The sequence below is a fragment of the Mesoplodon mirus genome (assembly GCF_964341445.2).
Source record: "Mesoplodon mirus genome assembly, chromosome: 3".
In the NCBI taxonomy this organism is placed as follows: domain Eukaryota; kingdom Metazoa; phylum Chordata; class Mammalia; order Artiodactyla; family Ziphiidae; genus Mesoplodon; species Mesoplodon mirus.
This window is the reverse complement of record NC_138978.1, coordinates 1,177,639-1,197,475: the sequence shown is the minus strand read 5'-3', so window position 1 is coordinate 1,197,475 and position 19,837 is coordinate 1,177,639. Positions and strand designations below refer to the sequence as shown.

General features: G+C 60.8%; 2 protein-coding genes across 7 annotated transcripts; one reads left to right on the top strand and one right to left on the bottom strand.

Annotated features, from left to right (window-relative positions):
• Nucleotides 1-1,770: 1,770 nt before the first annotated feature.
• PEX10 (peroxisomal biogenesis factor 10) lies at nucleotides 1,771-8,508 on the top strand. Of its 5 annotated transcripts, none has more exons than XM_082614485.1 (6): nucleotides 1,771-1,978; nucleotides 2,928-3,008; nucleotides 3,399-3,805; nucleotides 5,074-5,224; nucleotides 5,314-5,379; nucleotides 6,892-8,508. In XM_082614485.1, exons 1-6 carry the CDS (start codon nucleotides 1,867-1,869, stop codon nucleotides 6,924-6,926), a joined length of 852 nt encoding a protein of 283 aa, XP_082470611.1. In that variant the 5' UTR covers nucleotides 1,771-1,866; the 3' UTR covers nucleotides 6,927-8,508. The 5 variants fall into 5 exon arrangements, with proteins under 5 accessions (XP_082470611.1, XP_082470609.1, XP_082470610.1 ...); XM_082614483.1 differs by having other exon boundaries at nucleotides 5,314-5,449; XM_082614484.1 differs by having other exon boundaries at nucleotides 5,049-5,224.
• A 132-nt stretch (nucleotides 8,509-8,640) lies between these two features.
• RER1 (retention in endoplasmic reticulum sorting receptor 1) lies at nucleotides 8,641-19,396 on the bottom strand. Of its 2 annotated transcripts, none has more exons than XM_082614486.1 (7): nucleotides 19,237-19,396; nucleotides 15,450-15,531; nucleotides 14,296-14,400; nucleotides 12,437-12,536; nucleotides 11,116-11,194; nucleotides 9,831-9,966; nucleotides 8,641-9,263 (listed from the first exon to the last, which is right to left on the bottom strand). In XM_082614486.1, the coding sequence occupies exons 2-7, from the start codon at nucleotides 15,528-15,530 to the stop codon at nucleotides 9,174-9,176; spliced, it is 591 nt and encodes a 196-aa protein (XP_082470612.1). In that variant the 5' UTR covers nucleotide 15,531; nucleotides 19,237-19,396; the 3' UTR covers nucleotides 8,641-9,173. The 2 variants fall into 2 exon arrangements, with proteins under 2 accessions (XP_082470612.1, XP_082470613.1); XM_082614487.1 differs by lacking the exon at nucleotides 19,237-19,396 and adding an exon at nucleotides 17,600-18,446.
• Nucleotides 19,397-19,837: the final 441 nt, after the last annotated feature.

Genomic DNA, 19,837 nt, shown 5'->3' with positions numbered 1-19,837 from the left:
GGCACCATCTGCTGGCCATTCTGGGCTCTGACCCCAAACTCAAGTCCCACTAGGGGCCCTGGGGCACCAGCGGCAACCCCAAACAACCAGCCCCACGGCAAGTGAGGACACTGGGGAGATCTGAACCCAGCTGGACCCCAGGCCGCACATCCTCAAGAACAGACGCTCGGTAACGCTGTTTCTGGCCTTGCCCTGCTCAGTACGGCTGTGCTGCTTAGAAGACTGGGAAGATGCAGTTCTGGGCAGGGAGCCGGGACCAGCCAGTGGGGGAGGTGCCCTGGGCAGGCCCCACCCCCTCAGGCTTCCCTAAGGAGCCAGCCGGTGACCCTGAGGAAGGGGACAAGACCTCTTCCAGATCTGACTTGGTGCCGGTGGACACTTGCAAGCCCATCGGCCAGGGAGGTCTCAGGGGCCAGCCTGTTAGCCAGAAACTTGTGAGGCCTCAGTGTCTCCACCTGGCCCCGGCCCGAGGGCCCACCCCTGGCTGCAAACCAAAGCAACAGGTGGCCTCTGCGACTAGGAAACTGGGTACACAGACAGGGGCACCGCTCCAAAGGGACACGGGGGCTTCGGTAGCAGGAGGCACTGCGGGACCACACAGGTCCTAACCCTTCCCTCTAAAAGGTGCCTGCCTGCCCCTGGTGGAGGCCCAACGAGCTCTGATCCTGTCCCCAAGGCCTGGTTCTGTGTCACTGAGCTGTGCCAGCCTGTGCACGTACCCACAGCTGACGCCCAGATATGGGAGCAGAAGTGAGGCCAAGAGCTGCAGCCTGTCTCAACCCACACCCTCCCGGCCGAAGTCAGGGGGGGCCCGTGGCTCCCCCGCCCCCTCAGCCCACTTGCCCTCTTTCTCTCCTGCTGGGTCCACGGCTCCCCTTAGTGCCCACAGGACAGGGCCCTCTGGTCTGTCTGGGGTACCCCTGCACTCCCTCCACTGGGTCACAGATACAGATGCCATGACCTGCTCCAGACCCAGAGCCCTCAGGGCACCCCCACTGCCTCCTCCCACTGCTCTCCCCCCAGGCCCCTCCCCCGGCCCTGGGCTGCAGCTCAAGTCCAGCCGTGGCCTGTGTCTGGGCGCCGGGCTCTCCTAGCTCTGTCCGCTCTGGTGCATGGCCTTCCAAGTTCCCCAGGCCCTCTTTGGTCCCCTCTCTGAGAGCAGCTGGGAGGGGTCAGGGGTCTGCACTTGTGGGGCCTGGGCAGCCGCCAGTAGAAACACCGCGGTTCAAGAATCAGAGCTCCCTGCCCCGCCCCAGGCCGCAGAGCACCTTTCCTGGGCCCGCAGTGGGGGTCGCAGGGATGAGAACACAAGAGGTGCCAGCACCCCACGGAGGGCACTGCAGGGAGGGAGACGAGCGCCCTCCTTACTTCCGGCCCCAGGGGGTGGGCAAGTGCCTCCCCACTGGGCGTCGGCACGCCCCCTCTAGCTCTAATGCCTCTCGCAGTACCTGGGAGCTATCCCCGAGGCCGCTCGCCACCCTGCGCCGCTCAACTCCCCACCCCGCGTACCCGCCCCGTCCCGCCCTGCGCCCGGTCCTCATCCGGGCCGCGTTCGCCCCGTACGGACCGCGCACGTAACCCACCGCCCTACCACGCGCTGGCCCCCGTTAGCCCCGCCGCGCCCCGCCCCGCCGCGCCGCAGGCCCTGCCCCGGAACGCGCGCGCGCCGTGATGCACAAGGTCTGTGACGCACAAGGTCTGAGCCGTACGCCGAGCCAGCGTCGTTATGAGGCGCCGCCGCGTGGGCGTGGCTATCCGCTTACCCGCAGCCCCAGGTCACCACGATCGCCCCAGCTCACCACGATCTCCCCGGTCAACGCGATCTCCCCGGTCTCCACGGTCCCCGCGGCCCCGCAACCCTAGGCCATGGCCCCCGCGGCCGCCAGCCCCCCGGAGGTAGTCCGCGCGGCGCAGAAGGACGACTACTACCGCGGCGGGCTGCGGAGCGCGGCGGGCGGCACCCTGCACAGCCTCGCGGGTGAGCCCCCGCGGGGCCCGTTGGGGCGCGAAGCGGGCCGACGAGCCTCAGGCCCTCCGGTTAGCCTCCCGCAGGCTCGGCCAGGCCCTGCTCGTCCCCCCAAGACCTGAGCCGAAGGAAGGAGCGAGCGCCCCGGGCTTTGCCCCCTGCTGCCGGGGCGGGGTGGGGGCCAGGCACCAAGCGTGGAAGAGTCCACGGCTCTGGGGACATGGGGAGTCTCCCGTGGAGCAGCGGCGTCGGAGCCCAATGGAGGGGCAAGAGCGTGGGGTGGATTCCAGACGACAGCGGGCTCCTCTTCCGAGCAGCCGAAGCGAGGCTGGGCCGTAGACTCGGGCGGGTAGCCATGGGCAGGATTTGAGCAGGAGAGGGACACGACACGATCAGAACAGATGGCCCGTGTATTCGTTTTGCGAACACATTCACTTGCTCTGTGCCAGACACTGCTCTCCGTGCTTCAGACCGTTAACTCATTTTACTCTCGACACATCCCTGTGAGTCGGGCCTGTTGCTAGTCCCCTCCTTAGAGACAGGGAAGCGGGGATTCCAGAGAGATCTTGTAACTTCCTGAGGTTACAACCAGCAGTGTGGGGAGCTGGGATTTGATGCTGGATGGGTGGTCTCGGCTTGAGCTCCTGGTCACTGTACTACACTGTCCTTGTGGCCCTTCTGGGCTCTAGAGCAGTTGCCCAGGCGGGTTCTGGACGGGGAGGTGGCTGCAGGTTGGTAAGTTCTCAGGATACTCAGTGGCCCAGGCGAGGCAGGTATAGATGGAGCAGACTGGACAGCACAGGAAGCCAGAGAGAGAACAGAGCGTGGTTTAGGACAGTCTCGGCCGCGTGGAAGGGTGACGGGGCTGGGCCTTGGCAGCAGGAAGTAGGCTTGTTCTTAATCCTTATGCTGCACCACCCTCGCCCCAACCCCTCAGAAATGACGTGGTTCCTCCTCTCAGGTGCAAAGAAGTGGCTGGAGTGGAGGAGAGAGATTGAGCTGGTGTCGGATGTCGCCTACTTTGGCCTCACTACACTGGCAGGTAGCAGCCCCTGGCAGGACCTCAAGGCCCACAACACACGCCGAGCCCAGAGGACAGGAGAGGGGCTGCCAGCAGAGTGAGAAGCTTCTGGAGGTGCTTCTCAGTGTCCCCGGAGCTGGGCCGCATGCAGCCTCAGGGAAGGAAGGGACCCCGAACCCTTTCCCTAGGTGGGAGGCCAGGCCCTGAGCTCAGGCTGGGGCCTCTGGAAGCTCTGAAGTACCCCTGTCACGTCTGTCTAGGACCTCTTCTCCGTGGCTGAACCCGTGGCCCGAGAGGGGTCCTAGCGCTGAGCCCTGTCACAAAGCCTGGGCTATGAGGATCGTAGGGACCCGGTAGGGAAGTCGCTGGCAGGTCCCTGCCTGTCTCTCTCACCGGTCCCTCTCCCCACAGGCTACCAGACCCTCGGGGAGGAGTACGTCAGCATCCTGCAGGTGGACCCAACCCAGGGCCGAGTGCCCGCGAGGTTGCGCCGCGGGATACTGGTGGCGCTGCACACCGTCCTGCCCTACCTGCTGGACAAGGCCCTGCTCCACCTGGAGCACGAGCTGCAGGCCGATGGCGACGGTGCCTGGCCCTCGCGGGGCAGCCTGGCCCCCGGTGCCCGTGGCCAGTCGGGGGCAAGGCGCTGGATGCGCCGGTGCACGGCCGCCCTGACGGAGCAGCAGCAGGGGACGCTCCTGCGGGCTGTGTTGGCGTTCAGGCAGGGCCTCGGGTGCCTCCAGCGTCTCCACGTCGCCTGGTTCTACATCCATGGTGCCTTCTACCACCTGGCCAAGAGGTTCACAGGCATCACCTACGTAAGTCACAGGTGCCGCCTGGGCCCGCTCTTCTGCAGGGCACCTCTGTCCCCGAGCACAGTCACAGGGCCAGAGCTGAAATCCTCCACTGGAAACATGGGTCTTGTTAGGTCCCGTTTTGCTGAAAGACCTGTGCAAGTCTGGTTTCCATAAACCCTGAGGGTAGGGCGAGTCTGTCTTCATGCCGCCAGCACGTGTGGCCGCCCTGCTCTGTACCCTGAGTGCAGGCCTGGGGCCCCGACTCCTGGGCCCCAGGCCACCCTGACAGAGGGTCAGGTGTAGGGACATCCTGATGGTGACCCTACAGTGACCCTGTTGCCACCGGCATCCCCGCTAGCCTCCCCTGGGCTCTGCCCGCCGCAGGCACTCCGACCCTCCTGAGTCTTAGCTGACGCCCTTGCTCCCAGGTTCATCTGGAGGGCCTTCCCTCGGGCCCCCTGCCTCCCCGGAGGTCTCCAGGCTCCCCTGGCAGTGCTGTCCCGGCACGTGCACCCCCCCCCCGCCTCAGCCCAGCCCCAGTCCCCACCACGTTTGCTCTGCCTGTCAGGTAGGGTGTTTGCTAAGCTGCAGCCACAGAGGGGCCTGGAAACACGGGCTCAACCCAGTCAGGGCATTGGGGGCTGCCACGGGGCTCTTCCTACGCAGGCACCCAGGGTCCTGCCTCTCGGGCTCCAGGCTCTGGCCAGTCTGGCTGACCTGACTGTCCCCATTCCCTGGGGGGAAGGAGACAGAAGCAGGGGGCAAGCAGCTTTCCCTTGGGGGACGTGGCCGGGAGTCCCAGCTGCAGGACATCACCCGGGTAGTCTGGTGCCTTGCTAGAAGCGGGAGCTTCTGTTCCTCCCACGGGGCTGAGTAGTGGGTCTGCCACGCTTGGCGCCCCTCCCATCCCACTGGGCGCCCCTGCTCAGGCTTCTCTGCCAGTTCTTTTTCTATGAGGCTTGGGGGCCTGGTTGTCCCCCCTCTCCCCGCGACACCTTGCCTGCAGCCTAGTGACTGCAGGTTTCGAGGTTCGTGGCCGTCCTCGCTCAGTGCTGGCTCCCGCCGGGGGTGAGGCCCTGAGCCGTCCAGCTGCGCTCCCCCAGCTGCCGCCCAGCGCAGAGCCTGCCAGGCGTTGCTGCCCCATCCTGCAGCCAGAGGGCAGGCCTTGGCTTCGTCCCACAGGGGAGGCCTGGCCCCTGGGCCACTCAGTGCCTCGTGCCAACAGATCGTGTGACTGTCCCCCCCCCCCACCGGTCCCTGACAGCTCCGTGTCCGCCACCCGTTCGCAGAGGACCCTCGGGCCCGTGCCAGCTACAGGCTGCTGGGGCTCGTGTCCCTACTGCACCTGGCACTGGCCGCGGGCCTGCAGCTCTACGGCTTCCGGCAGAGGCAGCGCGCCCAGAGGGAGTGGAGGCCGCAGCGTGGCCTGTCCCACCGCAGGTGCGCAGGGCTGTGCCGGGGCGGGGGCTACCCAGCGCCACACGGAACTTGGGCTCAGTTCTGTCCCATCGTCCCCCCTCTCCTGCCAGGAGCTACGCAGAGGAGAGAGCCGTTTCCAGAACCTCGCTGTGCACCCTGTGCCTGGAGGAGCGCAGGTACTCGACGGCCACGCCCTGCGGCCACCTGTTCTGCTGGGGCTGCATCACCCACTGGGCCGACACCAAGGTGGGCGTCCTGAGCGTAGGCCCCCGGGCCGCCCCCGCTGCACCGGGCCCGCTGCCTCGCGCGTTCGGGGCGGGGGGGGCTGGGCTGGAGGCAGGGAGCTGCGGTGGCCGGAAGCCCATGGTGACGGCTCCGCTCCCGAAAGGCAGGCCCCAGCCACCCACCTGGGAACCCTCGGAGCGAGAGCCGCCTGCTCGGCCTCGAGACCTCAGGGTGTGGGGTCCCGGGGGCCAGAGCAGGGAGCTCTGCCACCTCTTACTACCGCGCTGGCTTCAGGGAGGGGCCGGTCCTGGGCCCCCGTGTACCTCCGCCCCCGTCTCTCCTTGGGGCCTGAGGCCAAGCCCGCCTCATTACTGAGATGTCCCATCCACACGCTGCCCAAGGAGCCTTCCTCAGGGCCTGCAGGGCACGGTGGCTGCAGCCTCTTCCGTGGGGTCCAGGCCGCTCTGCGAGGCCCCGGGGCACACGCGTGCCTGGCAGGCAAGGGGCTGACCTTCCCGGGCCAGGAGGGACCTGGCCCTGAGAGTGGGGACAAGGGACCAGTGAGCTCACACCCAGAAGCTCCGAGAGGCTCAGGGCAGCCACGGTCGTTCCGCGGCCAAGCGCCCTCCCTTGTCCCACGTCACCCGCGGCCTGGCCACCTCCTCGCCGGTCACTGTCCCTGCTCTGCTCTCGGACTGCCTGCACCATCTCAAAAACATGTGTTTCTGTCTTAATAGAGGTGTGTGTACAGCCATGTCTTACTGGAGATGCCAGTGGGGGAGGGACCCCCGGGGTTGTAGGGGTCACAACCCGTGACCTTCCTCCTCCCCCCACAGATGGAGTGTCCCCTCTGCAGGGAGAAGTTCCTCCCCCAGAAGCTGGTCTACCTGCGGCACTACCGCTGAGGCACTACCGCTGAGGCACTACCACTGAGCCGACGGAGGGAGGAACCAGGAGTCTTGCCTGGTGTCAGGAGGAAGTTTATTCTCAAGGTTGACAAGTTGACTTTACTTGCACAGAAATCATGAAACTCTCAAGTCTTTTATTCTTTGTCACATAAGATACCGTGCCAGCCGCTGGGGAGGACAGGTGCTGGACCTGGACCTGGCCGTGAAATGGCTTCAGGGCAGGTTGGGCAGGGCCTGCAGGGCTGCCAGCCAGACAGCTCAGCACTTAAACAGAACTTCCCTCCCTTCCCCAAACCGGTCATTTATATCCAGCACCAGGCACACGGTGAGGGCAGGGCCAGACGGGCCGGGACTGAACAGGAACCGAGAACCAGCAGTGCGCCTTCCCAGCGTGGTCAGTCTCCAGCCCAAACGACCCACAAACCTTAACCCTTGTCACTGGAGCTGGCTTTTGGGGCGAGGGGGCACAGCCCTTCCCGGAAAGGAGCCGTGATGGCCCCCTAACACGTTTGGCAGGTGCCTTCTAATAAATGTCAAGTTTGTTTCCCGTTTTAGAAAATGGAGGGCTTCTCTGGTGGTGCAGTGATTAAGAATCCGCCTGCTGATGCAGGGCACATGGGTTCAAGCCCTGGTCCGGGAAGATCCCAGATGCCACGGAGCAACTAAGCCCGCGCACCCCAGCTACTGAGCCTGCGCTCTAAAGCCTGCGAGCCACAACTACTGAGCCTGCGCGCCTAGAGCCCATGCTCCACAACGAGAAGCCACCACAATGAGAAGCCCACGCACTGCACCGAAGAGTAGCCCTTGCTCCCCGCAGCTAGAGAAAGCCCGCGCTCAGCAACAAAGATCCAACTCAATGCAGCCAAAAATAATAAAATAAATTTTAAAAATAAAGAAAATGGAAGTGTGCGTCCTGGCCTCTCAACACGAGCGGTCTCCTCCTGCTTGGAGCGCCTGGTAGGCCCCAGCCAGCCTGACCCACTGAGGCCACCCATCTCCAAAGCTGGTGGGGGCCAGCTTGCCTACACCGGCTCACCGCTGTGTCCAACACACTTCCCGCCACCTTTGTTATTTTCAGGTTTTTAGATCTACCTAAGCCGTGCAGGGACAGGACTTTGCCATAGGCATCCTTAAAACACCAATTCCACAGACGTGCTGGTGTGTTAGCGCCGTAAGGTGAACAGAAGGCCGTGTGGAAGGGGCCCTCCCAGGGCCCCTGCAGGCCGCTTCTCCCTCCATGTGATTCTGTGGGCACGGTGATGCAGGAACAGAGACTCCTCAGTGAGCAGAGGTCAGCCCCAGAGGCAGGCCGTGACCGTGGGCCCTGCTCCAGACAGGCAGGAGCCCCAGGGGAGGCTCCACAATTCCCAAAACCCCTTACTTACACTCACCAAGTGCCCACAATTTCCCGTATTTCAGGCCTGTGCATTTACCAGGAAAACAGTATGAAAAACAAAAGTCTAGAGTTTGAACACCTCAGGTGCCACAATGTGGTAATAAAAGTACCAATTTGGGGCTTCCCTGGTGGCGCAGTGGTTGAGAGTCTGCCTGCCGGTGCGGGGGATACGGGTTCGTGCCCCGGTCCGGGGGGATCCCGCGTGCTGCGGAGCGGCTGGGCCCGTGAGCCATGGCTGCTGGGCCTGCACGTCCGGAGCCTGTGCTCCGTAGCGGGAGAGGCCACAGCAGTGAGAGGCCCAAGTACCGCAAAAAAAAAAAAAAAAAAAAAAAAGTACCGATTTGGACATCATTTACACATGAAGTTAAAATTCAGGATTGGGTACACAAATGGTCTTCATACGGCCTCTTAAAAGCAAGAGGAGCTCAATTTCAGCTATGCAAAACCTGGCAAAAGAAAAGCCAGGCGGTAAACACTCGATGTCTGAAGCCCGCAGACAGATGGAAACGGCGCTTGCAGCAGGGAGTGGGAACAGACCACCGGTGTCTGGGCCACAGCCTCAGCAGCACGGCCCGCCCTCCAGGCAGGCCGCACTCCCCCACCAGGCCCTCACAGTGCCGGAGGCGTAGCGGGTTAGATGAAGACTACAGGAGAGCAGGGGCGTTGTCTTTAATGAAGTTGGAATTAAAAAGTCACTCGGTAAAATGTTTACGAGTATTGGTTTTTATCACATCAAAAAAGTTGACATGCAGGTCAGAGCTGTTTCCCTGTAGAAAGTGGGAAGCCATGTGGTAAAAGCCACAGAACTGGCTGCTCCTGCCGGGTGTCTCTGAAAAGGGGCTGCTGCATGAGAACACGTTTAAGTTAAAACAACCCTTCACGTATCAAAGAAATGTGTCAAAATAATCTCAAACAATTAAAATATATATATTTATAATTCCAGGCCCTCAGAAGCAATCACGGTAGTTAAGAATGAAGTTTTGAGTCATTATGATCGAGGCCAACTCAACACATCTCTAGCGAGATGAAATTCGGAAACTGGCATTGGAGCCCGGAGTTGCTGCAGAATCTCCTCCACGCGCCGGACGGACAGGCGAGCGTCCTCCGGGGCCACGGTGAGCGTCCTGGGAGGCAGCAGCTGGCGTCCTGGCTCCTTCCGTGGGCCCGGCCCCCCGCCCCCGCCCCCCAGCCCACACGGCTGTCCGCCCGGCCTGCGCTCTGCAAGGCCAGCGTCTGGACGCCTGACCAGCACTGGAAAATAAATCAACGCGATTCGGTTTAAATGCCAGTTTCTTCAAGAACCTGATATTTCAGTTACAAATAATTGAAGCTCCTTTTTAAAAAGAAAACAACTCCCTTGTAATCAACTACTTTATGTGAGGAAAGGAGACGGCGTCACAGCAGCTTGCGGCCGTCCAGGGCCCGCGGAGGGCGGCCGCGTCTAGCTGGCGAACGTCTTGCCCACGTCCTCCTTCCCCTTGTACGTCCTCTTGCCGTGCGTGAACGGGATGTACCGGTACTTGATCATGTGCTGGGGACAGGCAGACGCGTCTCAGCACGGCTTCCCCGTGACCCACCTTCCCTCCAACTCTGAGCCCCACCTTCTCCACATACCGGGCGTGGAGCCAGAGCTCCGGCGGACGCCCCCGTCCCCCCACTGCCCAGCGGAGCCGGCCGAGCTGCTGGAAACCCTGAGGGTGTGGGATGGGCTTCGTGACGCCCTGTGTGCCGGACGGGCTAGCGCTATTGAGCTGGGGACGTGGGATGGGCGGTACCCGGGCCCAGGTGGTTGGCGGGGTGGGGAGGCCAGGATGAAGCCGCACCACCCTGTCTGGCCAGGCCCGTTCTAGGGGGATGTTGGCAGAACACACCATCCGGCAGGTCCTGGGCCCCCGACTGTCCCGCAGTATCATGTGCCAGACCTGAGGGTGTTAACTGGCTGTGCTGTGCTGGCGGGGAGCGGGCACCACACCCATAAGACCTGCAGGGAGAGCAGGGTCCACACGGCCCTCCCGTGTCTCGGGCCCGAGCCGGCTCTCCCAAAGCTACCGGTACCGGGTGGCACTGTCTCACGGTGCAGAACCATCTGGGCTTTTACCTTTATTTGCCTCTTCATCGTGATACAGAAAAGCATGATGAAGTACATCACCAGGATGGGCCAGAACACCGGGACGTTGAACGCCTCAAAGAAGGTGCACACCATGGCCACCAGGACGCCCTTGGTCGCCGCGTGCCTAACGGGAGGAGACAAGGTCAGCGCTGGCCAGCGGCCCGTGGAGGGTGCGGGTCTCCACGTGCGGAGCGGGGTGGGCGCTGCGTGTGGCGTGTCTGACGTACTACGTGTGACCACGGACACAGCGTTCTTAGTCCCTTGGACACTCGAAGTTTTCTGAAATTACACAAAGTGTAAAACAGCAGTGGGGGCCCTGGCACTGCCCAGGCCGACAGCTGGGGGATGCAGATGCCCCCATGTGCTGCTGGGGCCCACGTCTAGAAATCCAGTCCCGAGCCTCAAGGCTTGAGCCCCACACGCCCAGCAGGCCATCCCCCAGTGGCCAAGCAGTGTCCCCTGGGAGGACAAGAAGCAGATGGACTCAGGCCTCAGGGCCGCCCTCCCTCCGGCTTAGGGCCCAGCCCAGCAGGGCCACAGCCCTCCTTAAAATCCCCCTTGGTCTCCCTTTCCTAGAGAACAAAGGCCACCTCAAAGGGCGGGCAGCACCCGGCCTTGCCCGCTGCCCACCCCACCCCGGCAGCCCCGAGCCCAGCGTTTCACACGCATCCCACAGGGACTCACCGGGCGCCGGCAGGAGGACAGGCTGAAGGGCGGCAGCTCTCAGCCTTCACTTTTGTGACAACACAGGACAGACACGTTCACAGACCAGCCCCCCACCACACACACACTAGGGGGTCACCTCCATCCTCCCGTCACATTCGTACTTGTCACAATGTCACACACACGCAACCGCCTCCAGGAGGCCTGGGGACACCCAGGCCACCCCGAGGACCGAGTGGGGAGAGAGCCGGTCCCCCTTCCGGCTACCGGGAGGGGCGCCGTGCACAAAGCAGCGTCCCCCCGAGGCCCAGTGTGCCACATAGCCGGGACCCACCTCCCTAGAAGCAGCCTCTTTTCTGTGGTGTCGAGGTGCAGCAGTGTTACCTTGGGAGGGGGGTGGGTACTACAAGGCCCTGTGACCCCCCTCCATGCCCAGCGGGCACGCTTCACGCTCTGGGTGAGTCAACGTTCAAAGTGAGGAAACACAACAGAACTGGCGTTTCTCCAAGGACTAAGCTGATGGCTCGCTGGGACCGAAGCGCCTGCCCCCGTCTCACAGCCACGCGTGGGGACGGGCGTCCTTCGCAACCACCGTTAGGAAGTGACTCACCAAAACTTAAACTCTGGGAGCCTTCGAATGAAGGGCCGGAACTCCTCATTCTGTTTGGTTGGTAACGAGGGGCCATCGTCTGAAAGGCAGAAGGTCACCGGAGGTGAGGCAGGCAGTGCACCTCGTCATTTCCACCGTTGCCCTTTGAAGGTTCCCTAGAGCTTGTGAACCAGCAGGCCTGATACGTGACATACAGATTTACATCCTTTAACCGGACATAAAATGGGGACCTTCAGTTGATTTAGAAACCAATTCACTGCTTTAGAAGATCTGTATTAGAATTTCTTTTTAAGACCACTTTAAGTGATCACGTAAAAATTCAACCACACGCCGATTTTCAGGAACGCGTCAACGGTACAACACGAGGTACAGGGCGGATGGAAGGCCACAGCCCACGAGGGCACAGAGGCGGGCGCCGTGCGTCCTCTCAGGGGCGCTGGGCTCAGGACGGCTGCGCTCTGCAGTGAGCCGCGAGCCGCCTCCCGCCCGCCGCAGGAAGGTGCCCCCCCAGGTAACAGATGGAGAAGCTGAGGCCACTGGAAGGGCCTCTTGTTCCCTAATCCCCCAGTGCAGCACCAAATGAAAGGGTTGTTTCCTTTGCTGTTTGCATCAAATACTCCACAGAAAAAAAATACACAGGCTCCAGTCGTGATGTGAACAGGCTGCGTGAAGTGTGCCTCTGCCATTAACAACTGTGCCTCTGACTCCACGGGCTCCACAGGAGCCGCGTCGGGTTTTCCCAGCAGTGGCTGCGACCCGCCGGATGGAGGCCTCGGCCTCCGGTCGTGAGCCGTCCCCGCCCCCAGCCGGCCCAGCAGGTGTGTGCCAAGGCCCCCACCTGGCCCAGATACGCCGGGAGCAGCCAGAGCCACGAACCTTTCAACCCATCGCCCTCAGGGGACAACAGGGGGCCAGTGGCCTCAGTCAGCCACGTGGAGCCACCGTGGAAGCCTGCTTTTGAGAAAGGGACCTAACAGGCAAGCGTGCAGGGGACGTGGACGGGCCAGCTCCCAGGAAGCAGGCCCTGGCTCCCCAGCCCCCGCGGGCCTCGCCAGGTTCCACGGCCCGACGGCTCACTCTCCTCATCTGCCAAAGGGGGGTGACAGGAGCGCCTGCCTCCTGTGACTGTCACAGGGGCTTAGCAAGTCGTTCCACAAACTTGTCAGGATCACAGAAGTTGCGGGTACATTTTAAGCACCCAGAGAACAGTCCCAAAATTTAGATTTCAAATATTTCCAGAGAAAATGGAGCAAATCCTGGGAAGTAGAGAAAGACCACAACTCTCCCCCAAACAGAGCAAAGTGGACAGTCTCTACTCTACCTGAATCTTCCATTAAGGAAGGATCCACTTTTGGAGAAAGGAAAGCTATGAAGAGATTTAGATGGTAGATTCCCAAGGCGTAGGTCACGATGTACCAACCCTGGAAGAGAAGGAGAGACAGTCAGTGAGGCCACCCTGAACCCATTCCCCGTCTGGACTGAACCAGGACATGGAGTCATAACAAGTGACTGAAGTGCAGTGAGCATCCAGGCTGACAGTTTATCTTAAACTGCACCGCGGGTCTTGAGAGTGGATAAGCCAAGGTCCACACGGCACACGTTTTCAAGGGTCCAGTTAGGTGCACCCAGAACGTAAAGCCACCAGCCCCCCGGAAGGCAGCAGAAACGGGGGTGCTTCACAAAGCCGCACACCCGGGTCACCAGCCCTGCCCTCGGCCAGTGGCACCTGACCCAGACGCAGGCTCCGGACCAGCCTGAGACCCTGGGGCTCGAGCTCCTTCCGGCGGGCGGTTCACACCACCACACACTGTGTCAGGAATGTCCATAACGTTTGCCCACAAGAAAGACAGAGCTGGAAAATCAGGAAACCAAGCACGAGTCAGCAAAGTGTCATGGAGCCAAAGCCCCCTCAGGCGGCACAGAGAAGGGGGCACACGTGCCACGTGACTCGCTCTTAGAGGAGAGACTTCATCCAATCAGAACCAGAGCTGCACTGCAGGACCAACTGTAAAAGCCTAAACATTTTCACACAAACAAGATGAGCCCTTTCTACCTTAAAACGTTTTCAAGTCAAACAACAAAGACCTAAATGTGCAGAGTTAACAGCTGAGTGTTCCCACAGCTCCTCGTGGCGGGCTGAGTCTGAAGGGACGCCAAGTCGGGGAGACTCAGCTCAGAGCACAGGAGAACCAACCCGTACGAGATGCACCCGCCCCCGCCCAAATCCCCCAAGTCAAGGTTTCTAGGTAATTCATTCCACTGAGAATGGACCAAGGTCCAGTTTCTTAAACAAATCTAGACCCGATCACAGCAAACTGAACATCAGTTGTAGACACCCAATACAGACCACACCCTGCTGCAGAGCTGGACCAGGCCCCACCGCCTTTGCGCCGAGCCAGGGCTAGGCTTCCTTGTAGGAACGCAGTCGCAATACCATCCAAGGACAGGTCTCTACGCTTAGCTTAGGTGAGAATTCCCCACAGCACTGGACGCCAGCATAGCATCCAGTAGGTGAAGTATCCATCTAGGCACACACATACTACTAAACCTTGGGAAATACCTGGAAGGAGGGTGTTTGCTTTCAAGGAGGGGGAGAAAAAGCCTCAGCCTCCTTCCTCTGGACACAAGGGAGCATGAGCCGCCCTCCTCTCAGGGTCTACAGAACACCCCCGTCCAGGAGCCCGGCACTCACCAAAGGTGCAGGGAGGGCGTCCGTCCCCTGGAGGAGCTGTGCCACCCTCGGTCACCCCACCCGGCCCTCCTCAGACACCAGCACGGCTCACGGCACCCAGGGAATGGGGTGGCCAGTCCAGGTGATTTTGTCCCTAGAGTCCCCAGCCCCCCCGTAAGTCCCACCCGAAGAAGGGTCAAGGAGCGCCAGAGGGTCCCCTGTGCAGACCAGGACACTGGACAGCGCTGTCACCTCACCAGGCCCGGCTGTGACACCAAGACCGTCCTGGTAAGTCCAGCAACAGAATACGAGCAACTTAGGGTGGGACGTAAACAACCCCCCTTAAAGACAGTCACTGAAGTCTTTCTTATACTTGGTGCTTAACTGAAAACTGATCTTTAGAGACCCTTTCCTTCACCATAAACCCAACTAATCCAGAAGCAGAAGGAAAAACAACACCCCAGCCAACACCACAGTGCGGTGACTCGTCACCGCCACCCCCCACCAACCTGCAGCAGGTAAACTCGGATCATGTAGACGAAGCTCAGGCCCAGCGTCACCACCCATCGCACAGCCGTGTATGGCGTAGACTTGTCCAGCCAGGACTGATAGATCTGAAAAGAGAGCGCCCAAGTTACAGAGACCCTGCAGTTCCTTCTGCAGAGCACACTTCCTGCCAGCACCTGCCTCAGATTTTAAGTCAACGGCACTAAGCGGTGACTACAGTTAATCCAAGATTTGCGGTGCTTCCCGAGGCAAGGCCACCCCTTAAGCAAAAACACTGCAGAACCACCTCTCACAGCTCACAGCCCTACAGCATCGGCCCAAGGGGCCATCGTGGGGAGACTGAACTGAAACCCCAGAGAGGATGGGACAGAGAAAGGAGAATGTCACCACCCTGCGTGTGGGACTCCACCCGCGGTCCTGTCCCAAAGCCTGCTTCCCCCAGAGCCGGTCCCAGCCCGCCCAGGAGCCGCAGAGCTGACTGCCTTAATCCTTAGATCCACACATGTGCACATGTGTGCCTACATACACGTGCACGTGTGTGTAATAAATATACACGTGTGTATTCTAAATTTAATTTTGAGACTTTAATTATGAAAAACTTCAACCATTCATGAGAGAGAACATGAGCCTACATGTGCCCGTCGCCTGGGTTCAATAATTATGAACTTTTCCAGATGCTATTTTTGAATTTAAAAAATCAATACAGTTTTAGTTTTGAACCAAACTGTGCGATTCTTCACTGAGTTAGACTCCTTCCTCCAGAACTCACAGGCCTCGCTGCAGCCCCAAGGGGTATTCCCGCCCCGGAGCGCAGGCCTGGGCCAGAGGGGCCGAGGGGACGCGGACACGGGTGTCTGGACAAGGGGACAGCAAGGGCAGAGCAGGGGCCGCCAGGTCCATCCCGCCCAGGAGCTAAGAATGGTTTTCACATTTTAAAAGTCGTTGGGAAAAAACACAGAAGACAAGTACATGGCCTGAACCTCAGGAGACCCAGGCCCCTCACGGCAACGGGAAAAGCTTCCAAGAGGGTGAACGAGAAACCCAGGGAGGGGCCGCCCACCCTGCGGGGGCTGCCAGCACACTTACACCCCAGGGAAACGTCCCGGGGTCAAGTCTCATTTCAATGTTTCCGCAACTCAGTGACCCGAAAACCAACCTGTCCAAGTCTTGTGAAGAATCTGTACACCACAGAAGGTTTCCCATGGACGGAATCTCCCACACTGTCACCTTCTGACATGCTGTATACAAGAAAAATACAACATACTTTTAAATTAAATAAAAAGCACTCAAGGACTGGATCATTTTGCCCTATTTTCATCAACACTGTCAAGCAGGTTTCCTCAGTATTCACTGTTTCATACACACCGTGGCTTCCTTCTGTGTGTCTTTACCACCAGTCACCCAGAAAAAAGAAACCAGCCAGCGACACGCTTTGGTGGAGAGCCAGGAAGGCATGTGACATGCAAAGCAGCAGCACTGGGTGGACTTTCGTTCCTGCTAATGTCACCTGGCTCACACTCCTCCGGCAGGTCCCCAGGAGCCGCCCTCGCTGACGGCCAAGTCCTGTGGCCCCGTTTCTGTGTCCACCTCCCGGGGCCGGTCCACAGCACGGGCCACTGCGCCCAAGCCTCCCGAGGGCTCGCCAGCCTCCAGCACCTCCTCCTGCCACTCCTCGGGCTCCCCTTGGTGCCCTCACTTCTCTAGGCCCTGCCCTGGCCTCCGTCCAGGCCACTGCCCACAGTGCCAGCTGTGTACCTCCAGGTCCTCCCAGACCCGGTCCCCACTCCATGACCAGGATCCTCAGGTGATCACCCGTCTGTGTCCCAGTTCCTTATCTGTGCGTGGAGGTAATCCTATCTGCTCCTGACCATTTCAACATGCTGTGCGATTCCATGCGCATCTAGCCTGCGAGAACCCAGGTCACTAAGGGAAGCCAAGGGCATCGTCACCCCCATTCCACAACAGAGGATCAAGCCCCAAGTAGTTTTTTTTTTTTTAATTTTTTGCCTTATAACAAATTTAATCAGTTATACATATACATATGTTTCCATATCCCCTCCCTTTTGCGTCTCCCTCCCACCCTCCCTATCCCACCCCTCCAGGCAGTCACAAGGCACCGAGCTGATCTCCCTGTGCTATGTGGCTGCTTCCCACTAGCTATCTACCTTACGTTTAAGCCCCAAGTAGTTTAAGCCACTTCTCAAAGTCAAGAGTAGCTCTGACCTCAGCTCCTGCAGCCCAGCACACCCCCGCCTGAACCTCGGGACCAGATGCAGAGGACGGAGGGCCCTGACAGCCTGAAGCTGGTGAAGATGCCGGGGCAAAGCTCTCGCTGCCCGCAAACTTGCAGGCGGCTCCTTCCCAATCTGGCACCGCGGCAGGGCTGGGGACCAGAAGTCGACTCCAGCTCGGAGTCTGTTTCCAGGGCCCCTGAGTGGCACGGCTGTGCGGCCTCAGTTTCCTCATCAGGGAGATGGCACTTGCTGGCACAGCGGCCCTTCCCATTCAGACAGAAAACCACGGCTCCCGACGGCCTGAGCCGCCCTAACGCCCGGCCTGTGCACAGCGGGGCCGGGGCCTGAACCCACGCCTGCTGACACGTCCTCGCCACGTGCACTGAGCAAGACAGCAGGCTCACAATGCGATCCCGATTCCCAAGTGGAACAACGTGCCCGTTACAGCTGACCCTCGAAGAATACAGAGTTAGGGGCGCCGGACCCCAGCAGTTGACAGGCCGAGTGTAACTCTACAGCCGCGGCCTCTGGATCCACAGTTCAGACGACCACAGGCTGTGCAGCACCGCAGGATGCTTCTCATGAAAGAATTCCACACGTGAGGGGACCCACGCAGTCCAAACCTGTGTTGTCCAAGGGTCAACTGTACAGCTCAGGTGTTAAAATAACCCGAGCAGTCCCACCACACACGTCATCACACCTGTGCTGAAAAGTCTGTCATTCAATGACACCATTTCCTGGAGCCACCGCGTGGAGGGGGCCAGCTAGGCTAGGGGGTGCAGGAGTGCCATGGAGGAGACTGAGAAATGCCCTTTGCTCTCAGGGGAGCCGAGGCTGAACTGAACAGGTGAACTGTGGCTCCCAGTCCTGTCTTTTGAGGAGGTTTGTCTTTACATTCAACTGGGGAAAATTCCATTTTTTAAAAGGGGCTACATGAGAACTTGTTACCTAGCACAGCCACCCTCTTTAGGCCAAAGCCAGGCCAGCGGAAAGCTACATCAGTAACATCATTTACCCTTCGGTTCCATACAAAGTACCCCTCATTTTACTTTTTTATGACCAAAGTGTTTACCTTTAAAACGCTTCTCCTTGAGCTGACGCATTAAGATGAACGTTAGAAAAACCTGGCTGTTCCTTTAAAGCACGTGCCCTAAGTAGAAATGACCGCTTTTAAGTCTCATTCTTTCAACTGAACGTGTGGAAAATCTTCCCAAAACAAAACAGCCGATTTCAGATCACCTGGCAAACGACATACGTGGTAACACACGGCTCCACGCCGTGGCTGAGCTTGCCGACAGCGACGTTTAGAACGTGAACTTTGGAGTCAAACGGCCTGTCTATGGCGTGACCCGCAGGCCACCTCGGCCGGCCCCACTCCGATCTGTAAAGCACCGTAGGCCCCTCCCGGGCCTCTGTGGGAGTGAGCGACCAGCCGTGGTGTTAGCATCAGCAGCAGGCCTGGCCCGTAGGGCGGCCGAGGGAGGGAGGGAGCGAGCGGGTCTCCCTCAGACATGTCAGACCTGTTCCCGATCGGGGCAACCCTCGCACGGCTGGGCGTCTGCGGTCCTCTCCCCTCTGCTGTTCCAAGGCCGCCTCCTCGAGAGAGGCCCCCTGTGACTGTCCAACAGGTGCCGGCCCCTCACATCACGTCACCCTGTTTTATTTTGTGTGACGATCGTTTCTGATTGCTTTCCGCTTTCTGTCTCTATTGCCTCCTACTAGAACGCAAGCTTCTTGAGGGGGAGCCTTGTCTGTCCACTGCCAGCCCCACGGCCCACAGGGCCCGGCACAAAGCTCGCAGTGGGTAAGTTCTCTGTGGGATGTCACTGCTTCAGGCTCAGCCTCAAGAAAACAAAGGCAAAAATAAGACAAAACCATTCCAAGCAGAGACCAGGAGTATCACGTCTGGAGATTTGCGTACAGAGTTCCAGAGTCATCACTGCACCTGCCTGTGGAGTGGACATCCCTCCTCAGATGACCCCCATCACGCACAGAGGACAGTCCCGCCCGGCGCACGGGTCACCCACTGTTTGGCTCCCACTGCCTCTCCGTTCATCCCCCCTCCCCATTCCTCCTGGGTCCCCAGCGTGGTAATTTTCCACACTTTTGCCTTCTGATGCTGTTCCCTCCGCTGAAATGCCCTTCCAGACCTCATCCACTCGAACGCTGGGCCAAGCCCCACCGCCGGTTGCTCCCTCCCCTGGGCGTGACCACCTTCCCGTCTCCACCGGGCCCTGACCACACCGCACCTGCACCACCAGAACCGGGGGCCCCGGGGGATCCACCTTACACATCCCCTAAAGTGAGACCCACCCGACCGAGCAGCAGGCGCCCCGGGACGCTCCCAAGCCCAGGTGCCCACGGCAAGTTTCCGGAGGAAGCTCTGGGCCCAGCACGCGGGACGCCGTCGGGCGGCTCGGCCCGAGCGCTCGGAATCCTCGGTTCGCAGAATGGCCAGGACTCGACCTCAAGAGACCCAAGTCCACCGCGACGCTTCCTACCCAAATCCCGCAGGCCGCCCTGGGTCGGCGAGGACACCGAGGCCCCACGGCCCGAGCCGGGCGGCCGACCCCTTCCAGGACACGCCAGCGGGGGGCGGGAGCCGGTCATCGCGGAGACTCCAGGAGCCCCGTTCGGCCCCGGCCCCGCGCGCGGCCCCCCAAGACCCCGGCCCCCGCCCGGCCCCCGCCCCACCCCACCCGCCGGCACCTCGCGGTCCACTGCGGCCGAGCGCGGTCTCCCGAGGGCCGCAGGAAGGAGGACGCGAGTGGCGGCCGCGCCGGCGCTTCGCTCGGTCCGGGAAGACACAGCCGAGCACTTCCGCTCCGTCCTGCGCGGCACCGCCTCCCGGGCCTTCAAGATGGCCGCCGGGGCGGGGCCGAGAGCCTCCAACCATTTCCGCTTCCGGTGCGGGCGCCCAGGCCGTTGGCGAGGCGGTCCCGTCGGCGGAAGGGATGTAAGCAGCGGAAATTCGCCGCGTTGCGCAAGCGCAGTCGCGTCCTCTGGCTCCGGGCCCAGACAACTCCGCTCCAGAGATTGGTAACGCCCAGAGACTGAGCCCGAGGCCGCGCCCCCTCGCGACCAACGAGCCAATGGAGGAGTGCTATGAGGTTGCTAAGGGGAACTCTAGAGGCAAGATGGCGTTCGCCCGTGATGGGTGCGCGAGCTCCCGCCTGGCGCGCCGAGACCCGCCGGCTCGGCCACCGCGGGACGGTAACAGCCGACTGCGCCCTGCCGGGCCTTGGTCCGGATGGGAGGGAGGCGGGCAGGTCCGGGCGCTCCCTGCGTGTCCCCGCACCTGCACTTTCAC